General features: G+C 41.2%; 1 protein-coding gene across 1 annotated transcript in view; it reads left to right on the top strand.

Moving 5' to 3' along the window:
- Positions 1-17,401, top strand: part of LOC105357257 (contactin-associated protein-like 3) — a 62,332-nt gene that overhangs the window by 42,728 nt on the left and 2,203 nt on the right. Inside the window, exons 4-5 of the mRNA XM_023953860.1 lie at positions 13,852-13,999; positions 14,995-15,198. Coding sequence (XP_023809628.1) covers positions 13,852-13,999; positions 14,995-15,198 — 352 coding nt within the window. The remainder of the gene's footprint in view (positions 1-13,851; positions 14,000-14,994; positions 15,199-17,401) is intronic.

Here is a 17,401-nt window from a genome sequence, read left to right on the forward strand (position 1 = left end):
CACTGTAAAGCTGACCCAGACTTTCCAAAATGTCTGCATTACTGCTGCGTCATTCACCAGCAGGCCTTATGTGCAGAAGTGATTGGCTCTGGACATATAATGACTCTTATTCTGAAAATCGTAAACAACCTCAGCTGCAAAGCAAAACAGCACAGGATTTTTAAGGTGCTATTGGAGGAGATGTCTGTTGAATATGGTGAATATGAACATTGTGAATCTGAACTTGCATTCTTGACTGACATTACTGGAAAACTAAACCACTTGATCTGCGAGCTGCAAGACAATGGCAAAACTATTTTTTTTTGACCAGCCTGCCTGAGCCAGTGTTTTTCTTGTGGGGATCTTTTCTGCCAGGGCTTGTCAGCTTGGTCAGTGGATGTTGCTGCAGTTGTCTCCCTTGCTGGGACAGCTGGAGTTAAACACAGCAGCTCACGGCTCTGAAGTGGACCCCGTTGCTGTCCCAGTCTGGATGGGCACTGTGGCGATGTTCCAATGGCCAGGCTGGCTCCTGGTATAAAGAGATTCCCAAATACCATTTCCTAACCGCAGAGCCAAGGATGTGTTTACATGTTTAGGTCAAAAATGTGATGGACAGCTTCATGTTGTCTAAACATGCCACCCTGTTATTAATCCAGTTGATATGGTTCTCCATCTGTGTCTAGGTGATAGAAAAGCATTTTTTTTTATATTTAGAGCTCTAAGCAAACAAACAGTTGTCTATATAAAAGAGCTTTTACAATTGTGCACTTTTAGCAGGTCTCTGAGTTCATGTGACCAATGTATGGTGGATTTTCACAGACCTTGTTTAAAACTGAAGGTGAGAGAGACTTAGAGAAATGGCTTCATTGTTCTGGAGTTCTTTGTTTCATCCACAGAAGAGTAGAATTGGTGATTGATTTTGAAAAGCTGCTGAAAAAAGTATCTTTTTCAAATTGCAATTTCTAACTTGGGTTTTACATTTTGTGTTCCATTTTTTGTGCTTTATTTGGGAAGCATTTGTTATTTGTTTGGTGTTTTTAAGGTTCTGCAAATATACACATCATTTTTTAGAGACATTTGTTATCAGTTGTGTTTGTTGATTTGTAGTTTAATTTCATTGGATGTATAGATGTCGTGTGGGGGGGAGGCTCGAGAGCAGGTAGGACCCAGGCGCAGAGACGGGAGGCAAACGGGTTCAGGGCAAGTGGGTTTATTTAACTAACAAAAAGCGCTGCAGAGCAGGATGACAAAACTAAAAACAAAAACTTACTGTGGCATGGCAAGGGACATGGACGCCAGACAAGAAGACGTGATCAACATGAGCAGAAGTTAATGGACCAGCACAGGAGGAAGGCAGAGACAAGACTTATATACAGACAGGGCAGACAAGACACAGGTGAACACGATTAGGGCAGATGGGGACCAAAGGAAGTAAAACTCAAGAAACATGACAAGACAGGAAACCTTTCAAAATAAAACAGGAAACAGAACCAAACAAGACAGAACAAGAACTAAAGCGAAAAAAAAGACAACAAACTGAAACCATGACAATAGAAAGGAAAAGAAGTTCAAACATTGATTATAAAAAAGGATATAAGAGATAAAAAAAAAGAAAAAGGAAAAGAAAAAAGATAAAATATTGATTTAATTGCATTTTGAATGAATAAAAAACAATGATTAATAGAATCAGAATCAGAAATCAGAAAAAGTTTTATTGCCAGGTTCAGTAGAGCGCACTTTACAAAACGAGGAATTTGACTTGGTGTATAGTGCAATTAAGAATAAGTTAAAAATTAAGTTAACAACAACAACACACTATATACAGTAGAGTAAGGTGAATTAAAGTGGGAGCACAGATGGGCTGGGATGGTGGGGCCTGTAAGTGGCACCGACAGTCCTTTGGTGGGCGGGGGGGGGGGGGGGGGGGGTCACCTGGGGGAGTTGGGGTTCTGTTCAGCAGGCTGGCTGCAGTGGGGAAGAAGCTGTTCTTGTGGCGCGAGGTCCTGGTCCTGATGGACCGGAGCCTCTTGCCAGAAGGGAGGGGCCGAAAGAGATTATGTCCTGGATGAGAGGGGTTGGCTACAATCCTGGCTGCCCGCCTCCAGGTCCTGGAGATGTGCAGCTCCTGGAGAGACGGGAGGTGGCAGCCGATCACCTTCTCTGCTGAGTGGATGACGCGTTGCAGCTTGGCCTTGTCTCTGGCCGTGGCCGCAGCGAACCAGACTGTGATGGAGGACGTGAGGGTGGATTCGATGATGGCGGTGTAAAAGTCTACCAGCATCTTTTCAGGGAGGTGAAACTTCTTCAGCTGCCTCAGGAAGTACATCCTCTGCTGGACCTTCTTAGTGATGGAGCTGATGTTCTGCTCCCACTTGAGGTCCTGGCTGATGATGGTTCCCAGGAAGCAGAAGGACTCCACAGAGGTCACCGGGGAGTCACAGAGGATGACAGGGGGGAGGGGGGCTGGGGCCTTCCTGAAGTCCACTGTCATCTCCACTGTCTTCAGAGCATTAAGCTCCAGGTTGTTAGCGCTGCACTATGACACCAGCCTGGCTATTTCACTCCTGTAGGCCGACTCATCTCCGTCAGAGATGAGGCCGATGAGTGTGGTGTCGTCAGCAAACTTCAGGAGTTTGACAGACAGGTGACCAGCTGTGCAGCTGTTTGTGTACAGGGAGAGTAACAGGGGTGAAAGGACACAGCCCTGGGGGGATCCGGTGCTTGTGGTCCGAGTATCTGAGACGAGCTTCCCCAGCCTCACATACTGCTGTCTGTCCGTCAGGAAGTCTGTGATCCACCTGCAGGTGGAGTCAGGCACATTCATCTTGGAGAGTTTTTAATACTAAAGATGTATGAAAGACATACCGAAAAAATATGTCTTTCAGTGTTTAACTGGCTGTCTTTGGATTATGCATGCCTGAGTAATGGCCATTCTTACTCCTCATCTCTCTGTTCACTGCTTGCTAATTTACATAGCAGGGGTCCCAGCAGGAGGGGGCGGGGTTGTAACACGACTCCTTCAGCAGAGCCAGGCTGAGAGAGGCTTTGACATGTAAGATGTTAGATGTTAGAATGCCAGATGTTAGAATGACCAGTTCATTTTATATCTATGAAAATATTCATGGACCTATGGGACATGTTTAGCTATAGGTCTGTGAAAATTGGTGTCGATTGTTGAAACATAAGTTACCATAAAAAAATGTTTGTTTGGAGTCTAGACAGATTTAACACAGGTTTTTGGATGAAAAAGGATTTTTTATAAATCATCTGTTACACTTTTAAGTCTGAAAAAAATATGGAAGGCAGCAAACACAGATCCTACCGTTTTTAATTTTTTTGTGCTGATATTTGAAAGATAAGTTATGCAAAAAAATAGGTGTTTGCAGTTTTGCCTAAAAAGACGTTTTCGGACCTTTTTGGATCAAATGTTGTCTAAAAGTTCACCTGTAACTTCAATCATTCTGAATTTTTTTAGGAAAACTAAACCACTTCAACTGTGATCTGCAAGGCAATGGTAAAACTATATTTTTTATGGAACAGCCTGCAGTGTTTCTTGTGGGGATCTTTTCTGCCAGGGCTTGCCGGCTTGGTCGGTGGTTGTTGCTGTTACCAATCCAGTTGATATGGTTCTCCATCTGTGTCTAAGTGATATAATCAGAATCAGAATCGTTTATTGTCATTGTACATGGGGATACAATGAAATTGCAGCAGCCTTGGAGTGAAGGAGTTACATAAAATAAAAATAAAAATAGAATAGAAAAAGAAATACTGTATTTACAACTCTTAACAAAAAATGAACAATATGGACAGAAAAATGTTAAATATTAAATATTTGTGAATAAAATAGAAAGGAATTACATGAGTTGCTGTGAGCACAGCTTAATAAATATCAAGTTATTGCACAGTGACCCGGTTAGACAGTCAGGATATTGCACGCATTGTAGTAAAATTAGAGTGAGGTGTGGTTGGTGGACGTATGTGCATTCCGTATGATAATTGCCTATGGAAAAAAGCTGTTTCTTAGTCTGTTTGTCCTGGTTCTGATGGACCTGTACCTCTTTCCAGAGGGCAGCAGTTCAAACAGAGGGAAAGCAGAATGGGTGGAGTTAGTGGTGATGCTAGTCACTCTGCTGATGCAGCGAGACTGGTAAATGTCCTTCAGTGAGGGGAGGGGGCAGCCGATGATCCTCTGCGCTGTCTTTACCACTCTCTGGAGACTCTGCCGTTCTGCTTCAGTGCAGTGGGAAAACCACACAGGACCCTTCTGAGTATCTCCAGTTTTAATTTCATTCACATCGGACAAAGCAAAGAGAAAATACAGGGCAGAATGTGCCCAATGCAATAACTAGGTGGCGCTATAGAGCTCGTCCAAGATTGTCATATCCATGGGTTCAGAATAGAAGCTTCATCATATCCATTGAATTTCAGTGAGATTGGACAAGGAATGTGCACGTGAGAGCAACTTTTGTGTGCATAGCGAGATGCCCAACTTTGCCGCTCTGTCACGACCACACCCCCGCATTGAAAGTTATGGTTTTTTGTCAGAGTAAACTTCAATGGCTTTTCAACAGGTGGACGTCATTTTCAGGTGTGTCGGCTCATCCTACTCGGAGTAGTGATGCTCCAAGTAAAACATGTCATTTCCTCTTGCCAGCAGGTGGCGCTACACTTTTTCCAGATTTTTTCACTGCAGATGTGTTCAGTCAGACTACAATCATGCACATCAATTTTGGATCAGATTGGATTATGCATGGCTGAGTAATGGCCATTTTTCTTTTCATGGCGTGTTTTCGAAACGACCTCCAATTTTGACGCGCCGCCATGGTCACAAACATCCATAAAAACTTAAAAGCTTTGCAATTTAACATCGGACATGTGTCTAGTTTACAAAACCAAAGTTTGGAGTCATTACTCTCAAATCTCTAGGAGGAGTTCGTTCTAGAGCGAGTCCTGCAAATGACCAAAATACAGCAAAAATGACATATTGTCATCAAAATATCAGACTTCCTGTGCGACTGACAGCTTGGTCCCAAGAGACTTTTTTGTAGGTTTCTATCCGATGAACATGCCCTGTTAAAATCAGGTTTGTACTATAAAGCATATGGAGGTGCTCGCGAAAACAAATTTTGCAGGTGGCGCTATCGAGCCATTTTTGTTTACCTATGCCGTTCTCCTATAAAATATGAAATTTTTCGCGACTCCTGATGTGTATACAAAATTTGGTGAGTTTTGGGGTATGTTAAAGGCCTCAAAAAGGCGACGGAAAAGTCGGAAGAATAATAATAATAATTAAAGCTACAAGTAGCATTTAGCGGTTCCGAGCACGTGCGACCGCCTGGCACGAGCGACCGCCCCGTGAGCAACGCCCTGCTCGAGCCATTCTCGTCGTTCTTTCTTGTCCATTCTGGAGCTCCAAGCTAATGTCAATATGAAAGCAGCCTGTGGGGGGGTGGGGGGGACTGTAATCTGTTGCCTTAAGGGACAAAGACTTTTGCATATAGCATGAACGAGTGAGTGAATGAGCAACATCCTGCTCGAGCCGTTTTGTGTCGTTCTTCCTTCTGCATTCTGGAGCTGCAAGCTACATTTAACATGACAGCAGCATGTCGGCGGGGGGTGGGGGGGGCTGTTATCTGTTTCCTTTAAGGACTGAAATTTTTGCATATATTGTGAAAAAAAAATTCAAACGAAGCCTTGATTAGACCTGCTCATTTTCTCATCCAGAAGAAAAACAAAAAACAAACACACAGCTGTGCTGCACTGCTGCTGTCCAGAGAATCTTCAAACTGGATGCAAAACAACATGCGCTTTGCAAGATCCTGGTCCACCTGATCGGCCAAGTTATCAAACATAGCTGACACTTGTCTAGACATTGTAGTGGAAATTAATCACTTCTATTTTTCACATCTTTTGGTACAGTGTTAGTGATTATCATCATTGCTTGATTGACAACTTTTTAACATCATCAAGAAATCAACATCAAGAGAAGAACTATTGACAGAACTGCACTTACAAACAAATATAGGAGGAGTTGAAATGTATAACACGGTGAAGGACTTTTTGTGCAGAAAAAGGTACCATTAGAAAAGCTAGTAGCAGTGACTGCAGACGGGGCTCCTGCTATGATCAATAGACAAACAGGTTTCATCACTCACTGTAAAGCTGACCCAGACTTCCCAAAATGTCTGCATTACTGCTGCTTCATTCACCAGCAGGCCTTATGTGGAGAAGTGATTGGCTCTGGACACATAAAGACTCCTATTGTGAAAATCATAAAAAAAACCTCAGCTGCAAAGCAAAACAGCACAGGATTTTCAAGGTGCTATTGGAGGAAATGTCTGCTGAATATGGTGAATATGAATATGGTAAATATGAAATTGCATTTTTGACTAATTTTACTGGAAAACTAAACCACTTCAACTGTGATCTGCAAGGCAATGGTAAAACTATATTTTTTATGGAACAGCCTGCAGTGTTTCTTGTGGGGATCTTTTCTGCCAGGGCTTGCCGGCTTGGTCGGTGGATGTTGCTGCAGTTGTCTTCCTTACTGGGGCAGCTGGAGTCAAACACAGCAGCCTCACAGCTGTGAAGTGGACCCCGTTGATGTTCCAGTCTGGGTGGGTGTTGTGGCGATGTTCCTATGGCCAGGCTGGCTCCTGGTATGAAGAGATTCCCAAATACCGTTTCTTAACCGCAGAGCCAAGCATGTGTTTACATGTTTAGGTCAAAAATGTGATGAATAGCTTCATGTTGTCTAGTGATGTAAGTTTTTAACCTAGTTAAACCTACACATGCCACCCTGTTACTAATCCAGTTGATATGGTTCTCCATCTGTGTCTAAGTGATATAATCAGAATCAGAATCGTTTATTGTCATTGTACATGGGGATACAATGAAATTGCAGCAGCCTTGGAGTGAAGGAGTTACATAAAAATAAAAATAGAATAGAAAAAGAAATACTGTATTTACAACTCTTAACAAAAAATGAACAATATGGACAGAAACTGTTAAATATTAAATATTTGTGAATAAAATAGAATGGAATTACATGAGTTGCTGTGAGCACAGCTTAATAAATATCAAGTTATTGCACAGTGACCCGGTTAGACAGTCAGGATATTGCACGCATTGTAGTAAAATTAGAGTGAGGTGTGGTTGGTGGACGTATGTGCATTCCGTATGATAATTGCCTATGGAAAAAAGCTGTTTCTTAGTCTGTTTGTCCTGGTTCTGATGGACCTGTACCTCCTTCCAGAGGGCAGCAGTTCAAACAGAGGGAAAGCAGAATGGGTGGAGTTAGTGGTGATGCTAGTCACTCTGCTGAGGCAGCGAGACTGGTAAATGTCCTTCAGTGAGGGGAGGGGGCAGCCGATGATCCTCTGCGCTGTCTTTACCACTCTCTGGAGACTCTGCCGTTCTGCTTCAGTGCAGTGGGAAAACCACACTGTGATGCCATAGGACAGAATGCTCTCAATGGTTGAGCGGTAGAACGTTACCAGCAGCTCCTGGCTGACGTCGTTCCTCCTAAGTTTTCTCAGGAAGTGCAGGCGTTGCTGGGCCTTCCTGATGACAGTCATGGTGTTGTTAGACCATGTGAGGTCAGCAGAGATGGTGGTGCCCAGGAGGGTGAAGCTATGGACCCTCTCCACACAGTTTCCATCGATGTAGAGTGGGGGTGGATCTGTTCTGTTTTTTCTGAAGTCCAGGATGATCTCCTTGGTCTTGGTGGTGTTCAGGATGAGGTTATTAGCCTGACACCACCTTGAGAGTTTCAGGACTTCGTCTCTGTAGGCCGTCTCGTCGTCCCCAGAGATCAGCCCCACCACAGTAGTGTCGTCTGCAAACTTCACCACGGTGTTGCTGGTGTGGGCTGGTCTGCAGTCTGCTGTGTACAGTGTGTACAGCAGAGGACTCAGCACACATCCCTGTGTGGAGCCTGTGCTCAGCGTCCGGGTGGAGGAGAGGTGGGGGTCAAGTTTGACTGTCTGTGGTCTGTTTGTCAGGAAGTCCTTGATCCACGAGCAGGTGAGTGGGTGGAGTCCTAGTTCAGACAGTTTGTTGACCAGAATGTCAGGAATGATTGTGTTAAAGGCTGAGCTATAGTCCACAAAGAGCATCCTGGCGTAGGTGTCTCTGTGTTCCAGGTGGCTCAGCGCAGTGTGGAGGGTGATGGAAATGGCATCATCCGTTGATCTGTTTGCTTTGTAAGCAAACTGGTGGGGGACGAAGATTGGAGGGAAGGAGTCTTTGATGTGTCCCAGGAGCAGCCGCTCCAGACACTTTGTAAGGACAGGAGTGAGTGCAACTGGGCGGAAGTCCGTGAGGAAGGCTGTGGATGAGGACTTTTTGGGTATCGGGATGATAGTGGATGACTTCAGGCAAGCAGGGATGAAAGCCTGAGCTAGCGACAGGTTGAAGATTTTTGTGAAGACCTGGGAGAGTTGATCGGCGCAGGCCCGCAGAACCTTTCCGGGAACTCCATCAGGTCCCGCCGCTTTCCTGGGGTTTACCCTGCTGAACATCCGTGCCATCCGTGCCACGTCCATAAAGGCATTGTTTTTATATTTAGAGCTCTAAGCAACCAAACAGTTGTCTATATAAAAGAGCTTTTACAATTGTGCACTTTTAGCAGGCTGAAAAAATTATCTTTTTAAAATTGCCATTTCAAATTTGGGTTTTAAATTTTGTGTTCCATTTTTCTGTGCTTGTATTGGAAGGATTTGTTATTATTTTGTTTAAAAGTGCTACATATTGTATATACACATAATTTATTTAGAGAAATTTGCTATAGGTTGTGTTTTTTGGTTTTGTAGTTTAATTTCATTGGATTTATATTAAGGAAAAGAAGTTGCAGCATTGATTAAAAAAGGATAAAAGAGACATTTACTGTCTAAGTCTTATGTTACATCTGTAGAACTGTACTGAGAGTTGGGTTTTGTTTTGGAGCACATTCATATGTTTTGTTTGTAAAAAAAAAAAGATAAAATATTAAGTTAATTGCATTTTACATGACTAGAAAAGCAATGATTATTCATAAAAATCTATGAAAGACATACAAAACAAATGAAAAAGCAGTCTGCCCTCCCTCTTGTGTCTAAACTATTGTCACCTCACTTCTGGGTTAGTTAGCATATGAACAGGCAGCTGGTGTGTGTGTGTGTGGGGGGGGGGGGGGGGGGGGTGAAATTGGACTCCAGCAACAGGGCATATTGAGGTGCAGGCTGCAGCATGAGGAAAAGACTGAAGCATGTAAGAGGAAATGACATCCTACAGTTGACCAGTTCATTTTATATCTGTAAAGAATATTCAAGAAGCATTTAGACATGTTTAGCTATATGCGTGTGAAACTTGGTGTGGATATTTGAAGCATAAGTAATTTTAAAACACACTTGTTTGGAGTCCAGACGGAAAAAGCACAGGTTTTGGGATGAATCAGGATTTTTTTTAAATCATCTGTTTCACCTGGACTTCTGAAAAAAATATGGAAGGCAGCAAACACAGATCCCTACATTTAAAAAAATAAATGGTGTTGATATATGATGATTAAGTTATGAAAAAAAATAGGTGTTTGTAGTTTTCCTAAAAAGACGTTTTCGGACCTTTTTGGATGAAATGTTGTCTAAAAGTTCACCTGTAACTTCAATCATTCTGAATTTTTTTAGGAAGCAGTAGCACATAAATGCCTATGAAAGTTGAATTCTTGGTGCTGATAACCTAAACAGAATTTATGCTAAAAATCTTTGTTCAGTCCAAAATTTCATTAAAAAAATCAAGTGATGAAGTTTCTCGTAGACCCTATAGTGTTACATATCAAAGCTGGAGGTTATTAAAGGCATCTAATTCTGATATCTCAGCTTCCTGAGACAAACGGCTGATTTATAATAAATTTCTATTATTTGGGTGCACATAATCGACCACTTCCTGTTACGCAGGCACCGTCAGGTGTACACCCATGAAACTTTACATGATGAGAGAGGACCCTTCTGAGTATCACCAGTTTTAATTTCATGCACATCGGACAAAGCAAAGAGAAAATACAGGGCAGAATGTGCCCAATGCAATAACTAGGTGGCGCTATAGAGCTCGTCCAAGATTGTCATATCCATGGGTTCAGAATAGAAGCTTCATCATATCCATTGAATTTCAGTGAGATTGGACAAGGAATGTGCACGTGAGAGCAACTTTTGTGTGCATAGCGAGATGCCCAACTTTGCCGCTCTGTCACGACCACACCCCCGCATTGAAAGTTATGGTTTTTTGTCAGAGTAAACTTCAATGGCTTTTCAACAGGTGGACGTCATTTTCAGGTGTGTCGGCTCATCCTACTCGGAGTAGTGATGCTCCAAGTAAAACATGTCATTTCCTCTTGCCAACAGGTGGCGCTACACTTTTTCCAGATTTTTTCACTGCAGATGTGTTCAGAGTCAGACTACAATCATGCACATCAATTTTGGATCAGATTGGATTATGCATGGCTGAGTAATGGCCATTTTTCTTTTCATGGCGTGTTTTCGAAACGACCTCCAATTTTGACGCGCCGCCACGGTCACAAACTTCTGTAAAAACTTAAAAGCTTTGCAATTTAACATCGGACATGTGTGTAGTTTACAAAACCAAAGTTTGGAGTCATTACTCTCAAATCTCTAGGAGGAGTTCGTTCTAGAGCGAGGCCTGCAAATGACCAAAATACAGCAAAAATGACATATTGTCATCAAAATATCAGACTTCCTGTGCGACTGACAGCTTGGTCCCAAGAGACTTTTTTGTAGGTTTCTATCCGATGAACATGCCCTGTTAAAATCAGGTTTGTACTATAAAGCATATGGAGGTGCTCGCGAAAACAAATTTTGCAGGTGGCGCTATCGAGCCATTTTTGTTTACCTATGCCGTTCTCCTATAAAATATGAAATTTTTCGCGACTCCTGATGTGTATACAAAATTTGGTGAGTTTTGGGGTATGTTAAAGGCCTCAAAAAGGCGACGGAAAAGTCGGAAGAATAATAATAATAATAAACCTAACAGATACAATAGGGTCCTTGCACTCCGTGCTCGGGCCCTAATAACTCTTACAGATACAATAGGGTCCTTGCACTCCGTGCTCGGGCCCTAATAATAAACCTAACAGATACAATAGGGTCCTTGCACTCCGTGCTCGGGCCCTAATAAACATTCGAATTACAATAGGGTCCTTGCACTCCGTGCTCGGGCCCTAATAAACCTAACAGATACAATAGGGTCCTTGCACTCCGTGCTCGGGCCCTAATAATAAACCTAACAGATACAATAGGGTCCTTGCACTCCGTGCTCGGGCCCTAATAATAATAAACCTAACAGATACAATAGGGTCCTTGCACTCCGTGCTCGGGCCCTAATAATAATAATAAACATTCGAATTACAATAGGGTCCTTGCACTCCGTGCTCGGGCCCTAATAAACATTCGAATTACAATAGGGTCCTTGCACTCCGTGCTCGGGCCCTAATAAAAAAAATGTTTAGGATTTTAATAAATTGATGTATGATCACCCTGTTTTTTCCCTGTGTTATTATTGTAATAAACCATTCATTAACAAAATACATTTTATTTTTTCTGATAGGAACATTTACTAAAAGTAGTAAAACTTTGGATGAAAAAACTACTAAAGCTTCATAAATTGAATTGCCTTCTGCTACTTTTTAGAGGGTGAAAGATAAATTAAGAAACTTGAGCTATCCCATTTAAAAGGAACAAAATTAATTTTTGGAATCCTCAACCTTGTTGGTTTGAAAGTCAACTTGAAACTTGATGCCTGCATATCAGTTGTGGGTGTATCTAAAGCTCCAGGAATTGGTCAGGGCAGCTCAGTATCTTTGTGAAGATGGAGATTTTAGTGGAAAAATGCTGCTGCACCCTTCACGGATGTCTACAGTTTCTTCTTCTTTTGAGGTGTCCTAGCTTAAAGTTATACTAACAACCACATTTTCAGGATAAAATGTTTAATGGCAATAAAAGAATTAAATAGTTCAAACACATTAACTTTTAAAATGAAATAAAAGCAACTTGAGATATTAGGATGTATCATATCTAGAAATGCAATAAATTCTTAGTAATTGTTTATCTCTTTCAAATGAAAACACTTTCATGTTTGAATGATTCACAGACAAGTTGTAAGAGGCTTCAAAAATAAAAAAGAATTTCAAAATTAATAACACATAGCCACCTCTTTGCAGACAAAAAGTCAGAAGGTGAACTAAAATGTGACAAACCAAGACCCTTAACACAATAAAAAAGGTGGACACGCAACCTCAAAGAAGGGTAAACAAGAGGATCTGGTTTAACTTAAAATAAATACTCTTTAGATATCTGAGGAAGGAGAAAAATAAAGTAAAATGAAGACTGTTTCCATTATTACAAACGCTTTTGTATGGGCATCAACAGTTTCCACTTCTGTCCTCAAATGTAAAGACTTTCTGCAGCAAACTGACAACAACCTAAACCAGAGATAGCACATAAAAAGTCTGGTGCAGCGCCAAAATGTATAAGATGGAAATATTTTTTTGTGAATCTTTTGCCAATTAGTGGTACATTTTAGAATTATATAGACTTTTTTTCTCAGTTACAATAGCAGCAGAGTACCCTTTTCTGTTCTTCCACATGTTCCTCAAGCAGGACTTGTAAGGAGTTGCTCATATATCCAAATGTGCTCAGGTGAGGAAATGAGATGCTGTTCTTCTTGGCCTCCTCGGTGACAAACAAGGCTGTTTTGTTGATCGGAACGCTATGCTGCCCAGCCTTTCAGAACTGGGCTCATAATTATGCAGTGCTAGGGAAATCCAATCGTCCTCGGTGGAGGAGCGAATAATCTAGATCAGGCTCTGTAGTTTATTTTCCCCGAAGAACAGAATCCTGTGAAAAGATGACCTGGAAGGCAGAGAATCCTCCCAGACCTGCTCACAAAAGTCTAATCCAAATTCGTCCCCTACCCCTACGGCTTCTCTCTATCCCTACATTTAGTCCTCCAAACGGAGAGTTATGGGAAAATGGTGTCTTTAAATTTGGATGTTACTCTCATTTGATAATAATAATAATGGATTGGATTTATCTGCGCTTTTCAAGACATTCAAAGCGCTTACATTGTGTCCACTGACAGAGGCGTGGCTGCCAGTTCGCGCCTACGGCCCCTCTGACCATCACCGGGATCATTCATGCACATTCACACACCAGTGGAGCCACACTGGAGGCAAGGAGGGTGAAGTGTCTTGGCTGGTGGGAGCGAGGATCGAACCGCCAACCCTTCGATCAGCCACTGTCGCCTCTATTGATGATGACATCAATAGTCGCGGGACAGCTACGTTAACTCGTAGCTCCTAGCATGAAAACATTGGTTTTATAACTTTAAAAAGGTCATGCTAAAACTGTGCGTCCGAGCACATCCACGTAACTAAAAGTGCTTCTTCCATGTGTTACAGCGCAACGCAGAACACCTCGCGGTAGAGGGCTCGGCCGCAAGGGTTAACCCTTAAAAAGACTATTTCAGACAACCCTAGTCCTCCTAATGCGCCTACAATTGGAGGGATTTGGCTAAAGACTCATCAGTTCACATTCAACTGATTTACTCACACACAAAAGCAACATCTTTAAAAGAAGGCTACCAGCAAAGGACATATGTCAACATGCGTGTAAATGTTTGTTTTCCATAGTGCTGCTGGTGCTTTGGACTCATTGCATTCAAATGTCTATTTGAATGCAATGAGTGAATTTGTATAACTTTTATTTCTGTTTAAACCAATCAGACTGCTGTGTTTTTATCTTCTTTCTGTCGGGATTGCACCTTTCTTATTTCTAAAGGACTGTGAAAGTAAACAGTTTTTTTCTTTGTTTTGTTTCCTTTCAGGCTTTCCAAGGTAACATTAACGCTGACTTTGTTGTCCAGTATAAGCTGGAGCAACCCGTCATTGCTCGTTATCTACGTTTGACACCACTGGATTGGAATCCAACCGGAAGAATTGGACTCAGAATAGAAATATATGGCTGTGAATACAGTGAGTCAACTGTTTATTATCCGTCCGTCCGTCCGTCCATCCATCCATTAATCCATCCATTATTTTTTTTCTGCTGATCCATGACTAGGTAGGAGAAGCAGCAGTCTAAGCGAAGACATTCAGATTTTCTTCTCCACTGCCATTTCCTCCAGCTCCTCTTGGGGAATCAGAGGTGTTTCCAGGCCCGTTTAGAGATGTCTTGCAGCGTGTCCCACTTACCACCTAGATGAAAACAATGCCCCCCCTCAGTGAAGCTTTTGGCTTGATGTGAATGATGCATTAAATCTTCCCTTACAAGATCATATGAAAGCACCTGTCTGTTAGGGATGTACACCAATTGCTATTTTCATCCATACCACATTTCTGTGTTTATGTATAAAATACAGAGTGATTTATTTATATTTTCTCCTATTTTGCCTCTTTATGAAGAATAATTATTAAATAGCACACTTTCTTTCTAGACTTTGTTCACTCATGTAAGTATGCTTACGGTGCTTACAACAAATCCAGATAGTTATTTTCAGCAGACTCCTGGCAAGATAAAAAACATCCCTCCAGCAAGAAGCAGCTTTAAATAAATTTCACCTATACAAAGATGTCCTCTGTACAGTAAGACGCACATCTTGATAAATCTAAGAAGTAGTATTTTTACTCATTACAGCAGCACAGCGAGAAACTATTGAGAAACCACTAAGGGAATAAACCTACCTCTGGGAGGGAGGAGAGAATCTCTTTTAAGTTTTACCTTAAAGCCTTTTTTGTAAATGTATAATAGTCCAGTGACCTACTTTCCCAAATAAAAATGTGGCAATCACAATAGGCCTTCTTAGTAAAAACCAAACAATTAAATAATTACTAATAAGGAGGAAAAGATCCTTGATTTCATTTCAGTCGGTTTGTTTTACTTTTGCTGTGTTTTGGGTGTGAAGAGAAATAAGTGAAATGTCAACAGAATTTCATAGAAGCACTTCCTCTTCTTTGATTCTGTTTTGTAGCTTCTGAAGTGGTAAGCTTTGACGGGAGCAGCAGCCTCATCTATAGACTGAGTCTCAGACCAAGCTGGATGTCCACGGAGGTCATCTCCCTGAACTTCAAAACCCTGAAGAATTCGGGGACTTTGCTCCATGCAAAGGGACCTGGAGATCACAGCCTGAATCTGGTGCTGGAGAAAGGAAAGCTGCTTCTTTACCACCAACAAGGTATGTCTGACGTGTAAATTGTGTCATTTATTAATTAAATTATTTATTTATTTTAGTATGTAAAGAAGTTCATCCATGATTTTCCACTTGGATTTTTTTTATACCTTGAGACTGGTTGGAGTAAATGTGTAAAAGAAATTGTGTATAATTGTTGGAAGCCAGGTCAACTCAACAAGTAATTACTTGGTGGCTTGTTACCCAGACAAATCTGCCACCAAATGGGTTGTGTGGTGTTACACACCTACTGTGTTTTCCATATGTTGAATCCCTGATACGCCCCAGAAGCAATCGTCCTGTTCTGAATGTCTGTACAGAATGCTGTTTATTCATTTCTGCAGATTAAAAAAAAATAAACATAAAAATTAACTTCAACACTTTCTTTCGATACTTTAACAAAAAAACAGTGAGTCAAATCCACATATAAAAAGCTTGTGAAAAGCTGTCTGTCTGGTGGAATCATAGGCAATAACTTTGTTTAGAGGCACGATAGTATTTACGTTTTGATCCTGAAAAGAGGTGTTTGCCTGATCAGCTCAGCAGCCTCACAAGTCATATTTGAAATGTCATATTCTAGACAAGACATCAGAAATCTGCTGATTTTATTCAGACTGTTCTTGGCATTCAAATGACCTTCTTACAATATAAAGTCAAAGAAAACTGTAAAAAAAACGATCTGGGCAAAATGGACTCAATGATGGACTGCCACACGTTGTTAGCTCTGTTTGCAGAATAACTAAAAGTTATCCAGAAAAAAAAAATCTTGAAAATTCTTAAAATGGAAGATGGCGAACAGTTAGCAGAGGAAAATATGACACTACATTTTGTTCAGCAACATTGGTCAGGTCGGTTTCTCTAATGTGACAAACCTGGACAGAAAAGAACACTCATCGGGAAAAAAACATCTCAAAATATGAAATGAATTTGATTTGATGGATACGAGTTTTTTGCTGGTATTGGAAGCAATAAAGTGTGCACTTATGGCATACAATATGTTTGTTTTTTTTCTAGAATATCTACTTTCTTTAATTTAATATCACTTTAACACAAATGAAAGAGCTTTCAATTGACATGAAAATAGCATTTAAAAACAATCAGGTATTTTTTAATTCGGACAAGGTTTTCGTCAGGAGATGCATAAAGCATTTCTCAGTTGGACCACGTTTGTGCACACATTGCATATCGGAAATGTCACGGTTCTTTATTAAAATGAAGGTCAAGTTTTGAATGGGCTGTATTTCATTTTTCCTCTGAAGACTTATTTCCCTTCACGAAAAAAGTGAGTATTTATCTCATGGCTTTGTCCTTTGAGTATGTTGTTTCACATGTTGAGCAATTTTCATCTGTAAACAACAGTCTAATACCTGTCACCTTTTACTTTGATATTCAGGAAAGACATTTTTTTTTTTTCCCCATAAAAATGTTGATTTACTCATTAAAAATGTAGCAAAACAAAACTGAAGGCAATATAATATTAATAGCAATAACAAATCACCTGTGGCCCAATAATTACAGTTATCGCTCATTACACCTCCCTTGTGTTTGCAGCGCCTTTTCATTTACAGAGACAATTTTTTTGTGTCTGAATGGGGCAGTCCTTTGTCTTTTCTTGCTGCTCATAACCCGTTCTGTGCTCCTCCTGACCCTTCCTTGAGTTCATGCTCTGCAGACAATGTAATTTAGATCAGTGGTTTGGATCATCCAGTCTGAGCCAGTCGGCCATCAGGAGAAAAAGATGGAAAAGGAGTGCAAAAGCTGAGAAGAGATCAAACCAACAGAGCAAAGAAAATAGCAGGGCGCTTTAAAGGTATTATCTTCATAAAAGAGTATGAGATATTATCTGAGGTGCCCCTTTTTTTTTATTTCTTCCATTGGAGGGTGATTTTGTCTGCAACTTTTTAATGTGAGGCATTATGAGGACTAAAAACTGGCTGTGGCAGAGAGAACCTAAAGATGGCACAGCATCAGGAACTCGGCCAGAGAAGTCATTGAAAAACACCCAGACAGACCAACACACACACACAGAGCGAGCAGTCAGACAGGCATGCAAACAAATAAATAGTAAGACAGTTAGACCCCCTCTGTCAGGCCATGGCTGTCAAAGCAGGAATAAATTGACTAGCTCGTTAAGATTTATGCCTGCTTTCCAAAACCAGCTCATTTCCTTTATGCTTTACATTTATCAAAATGTCAGCCCACTGTAATG

Source organism: Oryzias latipes, chromosome 4 (assembly GCF_002234675.1).
Source record: "Oryzias latipes chromosome 4, ASM223467v1".
NCBI classification, from domain to species: Eukaryota; Metazoa; Chordata; class Actinopteri; order Beloniformes; family Adrianichthyidae; genus Oryzias; species Oryzias latipes.